The sequence below is a fragment of the Amblyomma americanum genome, chromosome 9, assembly GCF_052857255.1.
Source record: "Amblyomma americanum isolate KBUSLIRL-KWMA chromosome 9, ASM5285725v1, whole genome shotgun sequence".
Lineage (NCBI taxonomy): Eukaryota > Metazoa > Arthropoda > Arachnida > Ixodida > Ixodidae > Amblyomma > Amblyomma americanum.
In genome coordinates this window covers 17,590,812-17,607,635 of record NC_135505.1, presented here as the reverse complement: position 1 = coordinate 17,607,635, position 16,824 = coordinate 17,590,812, and the positions used below count along the sequence as shown (strand labels likewise).

General features: G+C 51.0%; 1 protein-coding gene across 1 annotated transcript in view; it reads left to right on the top strand.

The window, feature by feature from the left end:
• Positions 1 to 16,824, top strand: part of LOC144103231 (salivary peroxidase/catechol oxidase-like) — a 473,398-nt gene that overhangs the window by 126,558 nt on the left and 330,016 nt on the right. The window contains exon 5 of the mRNA XM_077636008.1: positions 16,211 to 16,414. Within this exon, the coding sequence (XP_077492134.1) occupies positions 16,211 to 16,414 (204 nt within the window). The remainder of the gene's footprint in view (positions 1 to 16,210; positions 16,415 to 16,824) is intronic.

The window sequence follows — 16,824 nt, the reverse complement described above, 5'->3', positions numbered from 1 at the left end:
CTAGAGCTACGGCCAGCTCCTCCCCTTCGGTTACCGTGCAATCCCTCACTGAGGCGCTAGCTAATTCCTTTAAGTTCGAATCAATAACTACCGCCACTGTGCTGTTATGTGAGCTTCTTGTATACGGAGCCGCGTCCGTGTATACCGTTGTGGATTTTGTAGCTAGATTTTGTTGTACATACCTCGCCCGGGCTGCCCTACGGGCCGCATGCAAGTTGGGGTCCATGTTCCGGGGAAGGGAGCGAACCTTTAGCGTCTGGCGGATTGCGTCCGGTATGCTCGCAGTACGATTCTCGAATTCCGCAGTTCCGCCTAGTCCCAGTCGGCTAAGGAGCGAGCGCCCCGTAGGAGTCTGCTGGAGCCTAGCTAACTGCGTGACCAGTTGGGCTTCTTTGATCTCTTCGAAGGTGTTGTGAATTCCAAGAGCCAATAGTTTTTCGTTGGAGGTGTTCATTGGTAGATGCAGGGCTGTCTTGTAAGCTTTGCGGAGTATGGTGTCTGCACTATCCACTTCTCCTTTGTTGAGGTTGAAGTACGGGAGGGCGTAACCCACGCGACTAACCACCAGGCTCTGAACCAGGCGCAGGGTATCCCCCTCTCGCATGCCGCTCCGCTTCTGCGACACGCGCGTGACCATTCTGGCGACCTGAGTGGTCGATTGCTTGAGAAGGCCGAGCGTATGGCCGCATCGCTGGTTGCCCTGCAGCCACATTCCCAAGACGCGTATCTTGTCTCGTTCGGGAATTAGCTGTCCTTCGAGGGAGACATTGAAAAACCCTTCCTTGTGTTTACTTTTGTGGACTCGCAGGAGTTCTGATTTTTCGGTGGAGCAGGCGAGGCCTCGTGCACTGGCATATTCTTCCACGCAGGTAGCCGCTGCTTGCAGTCGTTCTTCTTTCTGGCCGAGCGACCCAGTGGTAACCCAGACCGTGACGTCGTCAGCGTATATTGCGTGCTGTATGCCTTCGATCTTCTCGAGTTGTCTTGCGAGGCCGATCATGGCCACGTTGAAAAGTAGTGGCGAGATGACGGACCCTTGAGGTGTGCCTTTGTTTGGGGTCGAAAATTTAGCGCTACGAAGGTCTCCGAGCCCAACCGTTGCAGTGCGGTTGGAGAGAAAGGCCTTCACGTAGCTGTGAATTTTCTCGCCGCAGTGGAGGTTGTCGAGTCCTTCCATTACAGCCGTGTGGCTAACGTTGTCAAAGGCTCCTTTGATGTCGAGGGTCATAACCACGTTCTCGCCTAAGCTCGGGACGTTGGTGAGGACTTCCTCTTTGAGTTGTAAGAGGATGTCCTGGGTGGAGAGGTGGGCTCGGAAGCCGAACATACTGTGGGGGTACAGGTCTTCGTCTTCCATGTAGCTTTGGAGCCTCCGAGTAACGACTCGCTCGTAGAGCTTGCCTAGGCAGGAGGTGAGTGAGATAGGTCGGAGATTTTCGATCTGGAGTTTCTTACCCGGTTTGGGGATCATTACGACCTCTGCATGCTTCCACTCTTCAGGAACCGTTCCTGCGGCCCAGTGCCCGTTGAGGAAGGTGGTCAGTTGGTCGACCGCCTCGTCGCAGAGGTTGCGTATGAGTGCGTTCTGGATCTTGTCTGCTCCCGCCGCAGTGTTGCGCGTGCATGCCTTTATGGTAGCGAACACTTCTTCCCTGGTGATCGGCCTGTCTAAGTGGGTGTTCGGTTTCCCCAGGTATGGTTTCGCGTATGCCGCAGGCAAGGTCGTGCCGTAGCATTTCTCTTTGGCCTTATCTAGCAGTTCCTCTTCCGTACCCTCGAAGGTGTGGACGAGTCTGCGGATAGCTTTCCCGCTTTCGGCCCTGGTTTGGGTAGGGTCGAGGAGGGTCTTGAGTATACGCCACGTTTTGGCCGTGCTGAGGGTGCCATCCAGCGAGCTACTGAACTGCTGCCAGCTCTGCCTGGCCAGTTGGGTCGCGTACTCCTCCGCTATCTTGGTGACTTCTGCGATCTTGAGCTTGAGCTTCCTGTTAAAGCGCTGCTTCTTCCAGCGCTTGGTGAGTCCTCGACGTGCTTCCCACAGCCTGATGAGCCGAGGGTCCACCTCAGGTGTTTGCTCGGTGCGATCCACTTCCTGAGTCTACCGCTTCTGGATGTCTTTAAGTTGTTGACACCAATCATCTATGGAAGTAATCCCCCCTTCCAGGTCCGCGCAAGCCTTGCGGAAAGCCGGCCAGTTGGTGATCTTGGCCGTGCCGAGCTTGCGCTTGATGTTGGTGGCTGCTATCGTGGTCTTCAGGATATAGTGGTCACTGCCTAGATTCTTCAGCAGATTCTCCCACGTTGCGTGCTTCACTCCCCTGACAAACGTTAAGTCCGGACACGTATCCGGGCAGATCGAAGTGCCAAGGCGCGTGGGATGAAGTTGGTCTGTTAAGAGGGTACATTGGATCGCTTCCGCCGCGTCCTCGACCTGTATACCTTTGTGATTATTAGTGGGGTATCCCCATTGCTGTCCGCGAGCGTTGAAGTCGCCTACAATGAGCAACGAGTTGCTTTTCGCAAGTTTGCTGGAGCAGCCGGTCAGGGCGACCACGTTACTCGACGGAAGAAATCGAAGTCTCTCTTTGGCGTCCGGGGCAGCTGCCTTTATACCCTCGGAGTCGAGGGCAAGAAGGAACGGCTCGGGATGAGGCGCCCGATACGGCGACGCTCGGACATGTTCAGACGTGACGTGCGCGTCCGCCGGGCCGGCGCCGGTCAGACCTCCTCGCCTCCCAGTTGGGGAGCTCCTATCCCCGGCTGCTGCGCTTTGACAAGCGTGGGCACCAACCTGCACACACACACACGCACGCACGAAGACACGTGGCATTGAAACCTGCCTGGACGCGCTTGGCGGGAGGCGTTGCGGAAGCACTGAACGGGCCAAAATGACCGCCACTTTGAACGAAGCCCCGGCGTCCGTTGCATCCGCGCCGGCTATACCCCGCGTCGTAGGCGAGACGTAACAGACCGCCCCGCCGGGAGAAGGAGATCCCGATGGTCAGGGGACTGCATCCGCTGTCCGGAGGGATGTCGCTCGATGATGCACGTAATCGAAATCGGTCGTCCCTCGGCGTTGCTTGAGCGCAGCGCACAGAGAAGGCCTCGTTCTCAGGTTCAGGTTCACACAGGACACTGCAAAGTGACTTCGGGAGAGTTGCCATTTTTGTTCTCGTTCCCAGCAAGCGTAAGAACTACGCCGAAACGCAACCGCTCAGTCAGCAAGCACGAGACAACCCTCACTAAGCTCTGCCAGGCTCTTTCCCCTTTTATACTGCTGCCTAGTTCCTTACAGTAGTCAAGCAGGACTCAGAACGCGTCCACAAATGGGAAAATTGCACTAGAAAGCACGTCATCATTTTGAAACACTAAACAAAAGCAATATGTTAAAAATCCTGCCTCAGTAAGAAAACATCAGTAACAAACAACTTTGAGGCGGATTCCTACGTTACGGGCCTCGCCTTAAGCCATCGGCGTTACCGTTGAGACTCACCTTTTTGTAACGCACCTCAAAGGAATATTGTTGCAAAGCGAGGCTCCAGCGCAGGTGGCGGCCATTTTTGGGAGGGATGGTCTGCAGCCATTGGAGAGGGCTGTGATCCGTCTCAATGATAAACTCCGAGCCGGCTAGGTAGCATGACAATTTCTGAACGGCCCACACGAGACACGCACACTCTTTCTCGGTGGCGCTGTACGCCTGCTCACGACAGGTCAGCTTACGACTAGCATACAAGACGGGGTGTTCCACTTCTCCATTTTCCCGTTGGCACAGTACAACGCCCATGCCTCGCTCACTAGCATCGCACTGAACAACGAACCCTTTTGTGTAGTCTGGCGATCGTAGCACAGGCTGGCTTGTTAGGGCGCTCTTTAGGGCGCTAAAAGCTCTTTCCTTTGTCTCGCTCCAGACGACTGTTTGGGGCTCTGTTTTTCTTAGAGCATCCGTCAGGGGAGCCGCGATATCGGAGTACCTGGGGATGTACCTCTGATAGTAGCCGGCGACACCTAAGAACGACCGAATATCGGTCTTCGTGCGCGGTTGCGGGAAGTCTCGCACAGCGGCCACCTTTATTTCAGAGGGGCGGCGACGACCCTGTCCAATCACGTGACCGAGGTATACAACCTCGGCCTGTGCTAATTGGCACTTGGGAGCTTTGACTGTCAAGCCCGCTTCGCGCAGGCGGGTTAGCACTGCCCGCAAGTGTGCCATATGCTCAGACCAGGATGCGGAGAATATCGCTACGTCGTCTAAATACGGTAAAGCGAATTCTTCCTGTCCCCGCAACACTTTGTCCATGAGGCTTGAAAAGCAGTATGGCGCGTTCTTCAAACCAAAACTCAAAACTTTAGGACGGAATGTTCCCATTGGTGAAATGAACGCTGCATACCTACTAGCCTCTTCTGTAAGTGGTACCTGCCAATAACCCCTGACAAGATCTAGGGTGGAAATAAACTGAGCGCTACTAACTTTCTCAAGGCACTCCTCGATGTCAGGGATCGGATAAATTTCATCCTTAGTGATGGAATTAAGCCTGCGGAAGTCGACGCAAGGACGAGGTTCCTTGCCCGGTACCTCAACTAAAATCAAAGGGGAGGTATAATCACTCTCACCCGCCTCAATAACACCGAGCTGTAGCATTTTCTTTACCTCAGCCTCCATAATATCGCACTGGCGGGGTGACACCCGGTACGCCTTGGATCGTACTGGCTCTGGGGAGGTAAGTTCTATTTCATGAGTAAGGACAGAAGTCCTACCAGGCCTCTCAAAGAACTGACCTTGAAACTCTTGTAAGAGTTGGTGTAGTTCGGTTTTCTGCTCAGGCGACAGCGGTGCTTTACTGAGTAAGTCACTAATGACCTGATCGGTGTCTTCCCTGTTCGTCACTGAGCCTAGTCCCGGAAGCTCGACCGGAAGCTCTTCGGAACGTTTACCATCATACACACCACTGCTTCCCGTTGTCTATAGGGTTTGAGCAGATTACAGTGGTAAACTTGCTGTGCTTTCCGTTTTCCTGGCAGACTCACCACGTAGTTAACATCCGACAGTTTTTGAACAATCCGTGCTGGGCCCTCCCACTGCACGTCGAGTTTGTTTTATAGCGATGTGCGCAATATCATTACCTCATCGCCCAGCTCAAAACGACGGGCCCTGGCTGTCCGATCATAATAAACCTTGGCCCTCTGCTGGGCCTTTGCCATTGCTTCACCTGACAACTCCTGTGCCCTTCTTAAGCGTTCGAGGAGACTAAGCACGTACCCGACCACGACTGGGTCGTCGCCCCTGCCTTCCCACGAGTCTCGAAGCATGCGAAGCGGAGACCGCAGCGAGCGACCGTACACCAGCTCAGCTGGCGAAAACCCCGTAGCCGCATGCGGCGCGGTCCTTAATGCAAACATCACCCCAGGCACACACAGCTCCCAATCACTTTGTTGCTCAAAACACAATGCTCTCAACACGCGCTTCATGACGGAGTGGAGCTTCTCAACGGAATTCGACTGTGGGTGGTACACTGAGCTGTGTAACAGCTTTACCCCACACCTTTCGAGAAAGGCTGTCGTCAAGGCGCTAGTAAACACTGTTTCCTGATCTGACTGGATTTCCGCAGGAAAACCAACTCGCGCAAATATGGACAGTAGTGCATTGACTATCTCAACTGAGCTGAGTTCTTTAAGCGGCACTGCTTCAGGGAACTTTGTCGCTGGGCAGATCACAGTCAAAATGTGTCTACCCCGTGGCTGTTAGCGGCAGAGGTCCCACTGTATCCATAACGAGCCGTCTAAAAGGCTCCGTAATGATAGGTACCAACTTCAACGGTGCCCTCGATTTGTCCCCTGGTTTGCCAACCCGCTGACAGGTGTCACATGTCCTCACAAAGTGTTCTGCGTCACGAAAACACCCTGGCCAATAGTACTCTTGCAAGAGACGGTCCTTAGTCTTCTTAACTCCTAAGTGTCCGGACCACGAACCGCCATGCGACAAGCGCAACAGATCCTGACGGTAGCACTGAGGCACGATCAGCTGATCGAACTCCACTCCCCTGCGGTCTAGATACTTCCGGTACAGGACCCCACCTCTTTCCACAAAACGAGCATTTTTCTTGGCGATACCTTCCTTGACATTGCAGCGCATGTTTTCTAGGCTGCCATCCTTTTTTTGCTCGGCTATCAAAGCCGACCGGCTGACTTTTAGCAACCTATTAAGTCCATCTGACGTAGGCGCGATGAGCAAATCTGCAGATAGCTCTTCTAACTTTCCCGTGTCGGGCATTTCCTCTCCAGTACCTGGTGCCTTCAACGCTACAGGCTCAATTTTATTCAGTTCGGACGTGCTCTGAATATCAGCTTGCTGCGCCTCCGACCCTTTCTCATTGTTCGACAACGTCGGCCCCGCAACTACCGCCTTTGCAGCGAGCTCCCGAACTCTCGATCTGGTTAAGGCCTGAACGCTAGCCTCACCAAACAAAAGCCCCTTCTCGCGCAGGAGGTGATCGGACCTGTTCGAAAATAGGTACGGGTACTGGGGGGGGGGGGCAGCATAGATGACACTGCGGCCTCCGTCTCAATTGCTCCGAAAGGTCCTTCAATAAGCACTTTTGCTACGGGCAGACACACGCTATGAGCTTCCACGGCTTGCTTGATCCATGCGCACTCGCCCGTGAACATATCGGGTTGTACTTAAGAGGGATGAACTACATCCATTGTAACTGCGGAATCACGAAGCACTCGGCACTCTTTCCCGTTCACGAGGAAGTCTCGCATGTAAGGCTCGAGAAGCTTCATGTTCTCGTCAGTGCTGCATAATGACAAAAACACGACTTTTGTTTTTGTTTCTGGACACTGCGCCGAAAAGTGACCCGGCTTCTGGCACGTATAACACACGCGCGCTTGCCTCGTCTCGAACCGCTTTCTGTGTTCGGCTTCGGCTGCCGCCGTCTCCTTACGTTCGGTCGGACTGCGTTCACTCGCATCCGCACTACGTGTGTCCCCCCTTGCTCTCATGGGTGTGAACTTCGGCCTCTCAGACTTGGAGCCAAATTCACCCTTTTGACCGTCCTTAGCTCCGCGAGCCCGACGCGTCACAAACTCCTCGGCTAGCTCGGCGGCTTTAGCCACTGTACTAACGTCTGGCCTATCCAAGACCCAGTACCGCACGTTCTCAGGTAACCGACTATAAAGCTGTTGCAGCCCGAAACACTGCAGAATTTTCTCGTGGTCACCAAACGCTTTTTCTTCTTTGAGCCACTCCTGCATGTTTGACATAAGCCTGTAGGCAAACTCTGTATATGACTCGCTTAAGCGTTTTTCATTTTCCCGAAACTTCCGACGGAACGCCTCCGCTGACAGCCTGTACTTTTTTAGCAGACTCGATTTCACTTGGTCGAAATCCTCAGCCTCCTCTCTCTTGAAGCGAGCGACTACGTCGGCCGCCTCGCCGGGTAACAAAGTGAGCAAGCGCGGTGGCCACGTTTCCCGAGAGAACCCCTGCTTCTCGCACGTTCGTCAAAGTTAACCAGGAACAAACCAATGTCCTCTCCAAGCTTAAACGGCCGCATCAGGTCAGTCATTTTGAACGATACCCGTTCTCCTGCACCGTGTGCCTGACTTCCATTACGAGCGCGTTCCATCTCTACCTCGAGACGCTTCATTTCCAAGCGTGTTGACGGTCGCGCTCTTCTTTCTCTTTTTGTTCTTTACGTTCGCGCTCGTCTTTCTCTTTTTGTTCTTTACGGTCGCGCTCTTCTTTCTCTTTATCTTTTTGTTCTTTACGTTCGCGCTCGTCTTTCTCTTTTTGCTCCCTCTCCTCAATGATCTCAAGACATTCCGACAGCTCGTCATCCTCAGCCTCCAACTCAAGAATAGCCCTTAGCAGTTTTGGTTTTCTGAGTTTGTCTGAGACATCCAGACCCAACTCTCTTGCAAGCTCCAGCAATTTCGGTTTGCGCAACGACTTCAAATCCATGGCTGCTCCGAATGCTGCTTTCTCTACTGCCTACTATTGTCTTGCCGCAAACTAACCCGGCAGCAACGACAACCACAATTACTAGCTCTGTTTCTGACACTAACAAAAGCCTGGCAAAACTCAGAAGAAGAAAGTCCCGCACTCACCAAACCTCGCAGCCAAGAATTCAGCGCAGTCGTTCCGCTGCAGGCAACCAGTCATCACACAGGGCTCGTTGCACTGCTCCCGGATGGTCGTTGTGCTGCTCAGCATACAGTTGACCGCATATCTTCGCTGCTGGCCTCCGTTGTCGCGATCTCACCGCTGGCAACCAGTTGTTGCAAATGGGTTGCAAGCCCCCTGGGTAGCGTTGGCCTGGCGGCCTGGGGCACAGCTGGAAACATCCGAAGGTCCTGGCAAAGGATGAGTCGACTGCCAACAGAACAACTTGTTTATTCTAGCATCGCAAAAGAGCAGCCGGTCAGGGCGACCACGTTACTCGACGGTAGAAATCGAGGTCTCTCTTTGGCGTCCGGGGCAGCTGCCTTTATACCCTCGGAGTCGAGGGCAAGAAGGAACGGCTCGGGATGAGGCGCCCGATACGGCGACGCTCGGACATGTTCAGACGTGACGTGCGCGTCCGCCGGGCCGGCGCCGGTCAGACCTCCTCGCCTCCCAGTTGGGGAGCTCCTCTCCCCGGCTGCTGCGCTTTGACAAGCGTGGGCACCAACATGCACACACACACACGCACCCACGAAGACACGTGGCATTGAAACCTGCCTGGACGCGCTTGGCGGGAGGCGTTGCGGCAGCACTGAACGGGCCAAAATGACCACCACTTTGAACGAAGCCCCGGCGTCCGTTGCATCCGCGCCGGCTATACCGCGCGTCGTAGGCGAAACGTAACAAGCGGCATTGGAAGTAGCACGGCAGCATGTACAGGAAAGCAGCGTACATTTTAAACATCGGCAACAATGACATCACTCCGAGTTTCCCTGCACTCCTCCAACGCAGCGAGGATAAACCTGAAGACTGTCGCGGTTTTAGTCTATTTATTTATTCAGATACCCTCAAGGGCCTTCAGTTTGAGGGTATTACAAGAGAGGTGACACAAATACATAATAGGGAATATAAAGTAGGGCGAACAGAGAAGGAGATAAACTCCACAAAAAGTGAAGCATAATCAAAAACGAATAATAAAAATAGATATTTGCTAAAGAAAAAAGGTGATTAACAGAAACAACGAGAAAAAAGGCATAAAATGATACACGAAAACGACAAAATATAAATTCAAATAGGGACAGCGATTAAAAAACGTAAAAAAGAAATGTCATGCACAGATGTGGGCAAAGGCCTTCATTTTTACTTTTCCTCCCTCACCCTTATTTTGGAACATTATCCGGATCTCCCTCACCCTCATCCTAACTTCAATAACTTTGCCGGCCCTTCCTCGCCTTCACATCGTCGGTCCTTCCTTACCATCACCCTCACTAACAGTCATTTTAAAATTTCAGTTATATATTCTAGTCGTCAACTTCTGGCGATATTAGTGAGTAATAAACATACAAGGCAAGCCCTGAAGGCACTATTGGACGAGAGGATAGATGCTTATACTGTTGGGCGCGTGTGTCTTCGTGTGTGTGTGTTGTTTGAGCAAATACGTGAGACAAAATCGAGACAGTTACGAGTTGAGCCCTAAAGTATCACTCTGGCTTTACTTCTGACACGCGCTGCATGCATACATGTGCCTGCACTTATAACATTTCATTGTTAGCCAGATTTATTCTGCCTATACTGTCATCCCCACTGGGAATTTTAGCAGTGTGGATTACAGATAAGTAAATATAACGTAATAACAGAGGCAATGAACAAAAGAACAAATTAAAATAACGCAGCTTAAAAGTTTTGAAAAATAAGCAGACTTCCAACATTTTTAAACAATACATGAAAGAAATGTCGACATAGATGATTTTCAAACTTGGTCATTGGTTAGTAGATTGCGTTAAATTACTGTTTGTGGAAAGAAAGTATACTTAAAATGGTATTACGCGTGGTAAATGGCGTTACTGTGCGGCTGTTTCTTTGCCTAGCGGCGTAACAAGATGGAAAAGAAATTATTCTCGGGAGATCTGTCATATAGTGGCCGTTAATAATTTGAAAGAGGAATTTTAGTTATTACACACGGTTTCTTTGCATTAATGGTGGCAAGTCCGCTTTAGTTAAGAGTTCTATCACTGACGTACGTTCAAAGTTGTGCGTGTTGCCGTGCTATTCAAGGGGGGCAACAAAAATGACTCGAACAATTTTCCTCCTCCTTCGGTATTGCCTCTGTTTTCAAAATTAGCTGAGCGTGTACTCATCAGGCGAATAAATAACTTCTTACAGGCTAAACGTCTAATCTCTCCACGACAGTATGGCTTTCAGGCCGGTAAATGAACCCAATCAGCTCTGTTAGATATTATAATAAACTGCACGTCTCCAACCAAATCTTTAATATCAGCCAAATGTTTCGAAGCATGCTCGGCTCCATCATCAGGGCGACTGAGGGCAGTAGCTAGCGTTTTAAGTATGGAGGGGAGGAGAGTGCTAAAGGAACGAAAGCTGTGATGCGAAAGGCGTAGGGGAGGGTGTGGAAAGGTTGGGGGTTAAGGCTGTGAGTCACGTCATGGCACGGTGGGGAGGCGGTCAATGGCGACTTTTCTTCGTTGAGTTGAAGAACGAAGTCTCTGGGCATATACTTGGGCCAGGTTTCCTTTTGTGCAGTTGATGTTGTTCGGGGTGGTTTGGATGGGCCAGAATTCGAGAAGGAGCCTTTTGTGGTTATTTCTTTCGGTTGCGAGGATGCTGGTTTCTTCGACACTGATTCTATGGCCTGTGGTAATTTGTTTGGGTTCCGAGGATGTTGGTTTCTCGAAGTTGATTCTATTGTTTGAGTCATAGAATCAACTTCAGGGTCGTCCAGTTTTTTGATCACACGGTCAGAGCATCCATACCTCACGAAGCAAAACCTTGTCATTTCTACACTCCGCGCACTTATAGCTAATTTATTTTCCCAGTGTTTGGTTTCAGGAGTAGCTTCCTGGTTGCATTTGAGAACTTCTCGACCATGAACAGAGATTAATTGTTCCCCGCGAGAATTTTCTTTTGAAAGGCCAGTTATATCGCTCTGACTGATAAAAAAACGGATGATAACACCCTCCTCCTTGTCTTGCTTCGTCGGAAACCTGTGCAGTGCCCCTATACGAGTAGCGATCAGTTTCGGCACTCTAATCACCTTAGCAACTTATTCCCCTTACTGAATGAGTCCTCATTGTCTGGTTTAGGGAACCAATGAAGTTGCCTTAAGGTCAGAACTTTATCTGGGATATTGCTCGTCCTTTCAATTTCTTCAAGTCGTTTAATGAGTTGTTTACGATCCTCGCCTTACATCATTCTGACTGTGAGAATGCGATTTCTTTTAGAAAGCAGGGGAAAGCTTTATTGATTAGCCTTATGGGTGAGTTACTGCCTAGTGTTGATCTGGCTCTTGATCCCGGGTGGTGGCCAACAGTCCATGACGTGCGGCGACCTGTCCAGCCAACTCTACCAGCCGCCAATGTGAGGCCGGTTCGGAGCTGGAGACCGCCATCTCCCAACCCTCTTTGTCCGCGAGGTTCCAGCGAGATGGTGGTTGGAATTATCGGCTTAGATATAAAATGTGGTCAAAGTTGGCTCTCGGAGGCCCGCAAAGAGAGCATTCTGGTCTGTATTGGCTTGGGTGGATAAGGGGTAACAAACCCGGTGAAGGGAATGTGCGAGCCTGGAGCTGTCTCCAGGGATTTTTTTTTGTTCTTTCGAGACGGATATGTGTGGTGGGAGATAGACGAGACTTTGCTCCCTGCAATGGGGGGTTATTTCGTGATAGGTGACGAGCCGATCCATAGCGCTACTCCCGTTTACGGTGTGCCCTGCTCGGTCGACGTACGCTCGAGCAAGAGAGTGGGCCACTTCGTTGCCGGGGTTGCCTGCGTAGGCTGGCATCCAAACTATTTGAGCTGGTCAAGGTTCTGTGGAGCAAAAATTGAGAATTTTTCAGGTGACAGAATGAAGCTGTCCCCGTGAAAAATTCGTGATTGCTGTTTTAGAGTCACACAGACTGGGTATGGCAGCGGAGGAGGAAATGGCAAGCGCAATGGCTGCTTCTTCGGCTTCAAGTGAGGTTGTAGGCTTTACCCAGCACGAGGCTATGTGTTTGAGGTCATGCGATGCTACAGTGATGGCGTAGGCCAAATTGTGGATGTGCTATGCCGCGTCCACGTAGACCGCGTCTTTGTCGTTTGCATGAACTTTATGTAAAGCCTTGGCACGAGCTTCGCGTCTGGCCTGGTTGTGAACTGGGTGCACATTTTTGGGCAGAGGGTGAACTATGAGTCTTTCCTTGATGTATGTTGGGATGGCGTGAGTTTTGTTGGGGGGTTGACCTGTAGGCTGAACCTTCAGAGAGGCGAGAATGTGTCTGCCTGTATTTGTTGAGGAGAGTCTGTCAATCTGAGCCATGCGATGAGCTTCAGTTAGTTCTTGTAGTGTATTATGTACTCCCATGCGTAGGACATGAGTGGTAGGAGTTCGTTGTGGGAGATTTAGGGCGGAGTTGTATGTCTGTCTTATTATTGCATCTACCTTCTCCTGTTCCACCCTTGTGAGATAGAGGTAGGGAAGGGAGTAAACCATCCGACTAGTAACGAAAGCCTGCACCAGCCGCCTCAGGTCATGTTCACGCATGCCTCGGTGCTTGATGGCTATTCTTCTAATCAGTCGGATGGTTTGAATGCCGTGATTGTGAGTTTGGAGATGGTCTCAGTTTTGCGTCTATTGTTTTGTAAGAACATGCCTTGGATGCGTATCTTTTCAACCTCTGGCACTGGCAGACCATTGACCTCAACGTATATGGAGGGGTTTTCTTTAATGTTTCGGTTCGGGATCGGGTGGAGTAGCAAGAGTTCAGACTTAGGAGAGGAGCACGCGAGGCCTATAGAGGCTGCGCACTCCACTACCGCGTCCGAACCTGCGTGAAGGGTTTTTTCCATGGTCCCAACATTGCCATAGGGTCCATAAGACAATGTCGTGTGCATAGAAGGAGTGGGAGACGTTTGGGATGCGTTCTAGCTTGCGAGTCATGGAGATGAGAGTGATGTTCAAGAGTAGGGGTGATAAGACTGACCCCTGGGGTGTGCCTCTGCTGCCCGGAGGGAAGGAGGGGGACTGTATAGGGCCTAGTTTGATTTCCGCTGTGCGGTCTCGTAGGAAAGCTGCTGTGTAGGTATGTGTTCGAGTCCCGACTCCTAGAATGGATAAGGCGTCCATTATGGCTGTGTGTTGGACATTGTCAAACGCCTTAGTGAGATCTAAGGCTAGCAGACCTCGTGTTCGTTTGCAATGTCTGGGATGTAGTATTTCTTCTGAGATTTGAAGCATTACGTCTTGTGTTAATATATGACTTCGAAATCTCGGAATTGTGTGGAAAAAGAGCTCTTTTGTTTACATGTAATTTTTGCAGTCTGTTTAGGTTTACGAGCTCATATAGCTTTCCCAAGCATGAGGCGAGGGATGTTGGCCTGAGGTTTAACAGGCCCAGCGGTTTTCCGGGCTTAGGGATGAAATTGACCCTCACGTGGGTCCACTCGGAAGGACCCACTTGTTGGAGCGCTTGTTGAAAAGTTCTGTTAGGGCTTGGAGTTCTCGTCCAAATGTCGAATCGTATTGTTTGTGATCCTATCTTCTCCAGGCACAGACGTGGTGCGAAGTTCGAACATTGACGCTCTAACCTCCCAGGTTGTTATGTCCGCGTCGAGCTCAGGGTTTTCTGCGCCCAACTAGGAAGGGAGGGGTAATTTGGGAGTGGCTATGAGGCACCTGTTTTTGAGATTCTGGATCAGGAAATCATCATTCATACCTATTCTGTAAATGAGGCGCGTTACATTACGCTGTTGGGTGCAGTTCGTGTTCTGGGGTTCTAAGAGGCAGCGTAGAAATTTCCATGTGTCTCTTAGGCCCAGGTTGCCCTTCATGCAGGTTAGTTGTGCCGCGTGGGTCTCTATTTCCTTGATCAAGCCTGATATCCTTAACGTGAGTGATCAGTTGTTTTGTTACGAAGCCATAGTTTTTGCAGGCCGGAGTGAGGAAGCCGGAGTGAGGCCGGAGTGAGGCCATGTGAAGGAGTCTACTGTCGACAGCTTCCGATTCGCAATTGCTCGGGATCTGAGATGTCGCTGTAGCGACGTCTTTTTTAAGTTCTGCCGCCAACATGACAAGGTGTTTGATTTGGATGGGGGCGTCTTTCCGGAGGTTCCGAAACTACTCCCAGTCTGTGATCTGCAGCTTCTTTTCATGAAGGGGGCGAGTGAGTTTAGCGAAAGTGAGGTTTCAATTATGTAGTGGTCGCTGCCTAGGGAGGTCTGCGGGTTCGACCACTGACATTTTGTGATATTCTTTGTGAGTGAGAGATCGGGAGTGGTGTTGTGTTGCACGCTGTTACCGATGCGTGTATGTTGTTGCGGATTATTGACGAAGGTGAGTCCCTCGTTCTGAATTAGTGTCCAGAGCTGTGCTCCTTTCCTGCAGTTGATTTTGTACCCCCAGCTGACGTGTCTGGCATTGAAGCCACCAAGCACTATAAGCGGCCGTTTAGCGCTGATATGGAGCGCATTGCATATGGCTGCGAGAAGGGGGCTTTCCGGGCTGCTGTATGTGTTGAGTATGTATGGGCTAGTGCTATTCTAGTTTTTGGAAGGAGCTCTATTAGGTGACGATCTATGTCTTCAACCTCTATGGGGTGATCTGTAGTGGTTTATGCTGTGTAAACTAGGGTTGCTACATTTTGTGTGAGTTTGTTCATTGGCGTGTAGAAAGTGTAGTTGACTAATTTGAGAGGAGCTTGAGTTTAATGTAGTGCGATGAAATCGGGGACTTCTGTGTCTGAGAGAGATCGAATGTGGAGTTGCAGATTGCTTCGCTTGGATTGATATCCTCTACAATTCTACTGCCACACTCTAATTTCCTTGTGGTTTTCTGTCATCATTCACTTTTCTTGAGACGAGTGGGTTGAATTTTATTTATGTGGGGGGGGGGGGGAAACACTTGGTCTATTTTGCTTTGCACCTGAGCAGCGATGGCGTCGGGGGCGCTAGATCTCTGCTCGAGCGTGGTCATTCTGTTGTTGAGATTGCTTGCATTTAGAAAACATCGTGGAAGTAGAAGATTCAATGTTGTCAACCTTCTGTGACAGGGGAAATGACGCTCTTGGCAAGAGCGATTTGAAGATCAAGCTCCAGGCTTGGTAGCGGCACCTCCAAGCAGTCTTGCAGTAGTACAAGTAGGACACTTCTACAACTCTTTTAGCTAATCTTTCTTCATCGCCTTGGTCACGCCAGAACGCATGTGGTAATCATGAGCACACCCCGTGTACTTCAGGAACCTGGTTACTGGGAGCCCTTCTTTGCAGGCCAAGCACACTTCTTCAGCGTCAGCGGGCATAATGAAATAGTCACTCTCAGAACTAAGTCCGACAACTCAACAGCAAAAGGGTAAGAATACGCCGGCAGCGGATTTGCAGCAAAGAGAGGAAAAAAATGGTAAGGGAGCGCTGCTCGCAAGGCGCTACAACAGTCTCCAACCTGCAAAAAGTAGACATACAAGAGGAATCTGATCACGTCCGTCTGACGCCTCCATCGCTGTCAGACTGCAAGGTGCTGTGGGACAACACCAGCCGAAAAGGTCGCTTTCAGGGGATTAGGTCGAAAACGCTGAGGGGCGGAGAATTCCGGTGAAGCCGTACGGATAATCTTCATGCGTCCATTGATCTGACAGGCCGATGACAGCGAAAGCAATTCCATGCTGCAGGTTACGCGGGGCCAAAGAAAGTCAGCGGCTGAGGTCACTGTAAAAAGCACAAATACACGAACTAGAAGGCTACGTTCTTCTGCCGCCTATAGAAGTGAAATTTAAAAAAAAAAAACTGGATGCTTTTAGCAACTGGCGATATTAAGGCATTCATGTTCACCTTTATTTCTTCTCTCTGCAAACAAAGTTCTGTGACAAGCAGGCACTTACTGTGTGTTATTTTACTAGCACCCTTTCTTGTGCACGGTTTGGAGCTCGCCATACTGTCCTGCTGTGAGAAGAGATGTTTTGGGATCTCTGCAGAACACCCAAGAACACCCTGCCGTTGCGACAAAAGAGGGCAGTAGGAACCGGCCTGCACTCGCTGTAAGCTACCCCGTGCTCTTCCCGCAGGCGTCTCGTCACCGAGGAGTGCTCGCAGCGGGCGTGCCTTGCCCAGTGCTCGGCTGGTATCCCTCCTGGTGCACGATGGCACCGGCCGGGTCCGCGACGTCGACGAACGCGTGACTCACCTGTCCGTGGCGTTCGGCCAGTTCCTGGCTCATGACCTCGGCTTCATTCCCTTCGTGCGGCTGCCACCACTGGAGTCCAAAATGGGTGAGCCTGAGCTTGTCGAAAGCGCGCAGAGCGAGTCATGGCCTTCCAGTTTTGCATCCATCCCGTCTAAGGCCCGTTTCACATGCTGCGACTGGACCGAAAATATCCGGTGTAGTCGGTGAAGCCGCAGTGCGATTTTCGGTCACTGCTTTCATATGCGACACCGACACAACGAATTCGGTCAGAGAAATAGGCAAGGTTCCTTGATGTTTGCTTAGACAACCCATTATTAAACGCGACAGAAACATCACACAGAATGTGTTGATGATTTTATGACCAGCATATTTTTAGATGCAAGGCATTATTCTGTATGTTTTGATTAGAATAAACACTTTTGCTTCCACCGCGGTAACAGTACCCACGTGACCGCACGTCGCACGCAGTCTCGGCGCTCCCCAATGGTCAGTCGC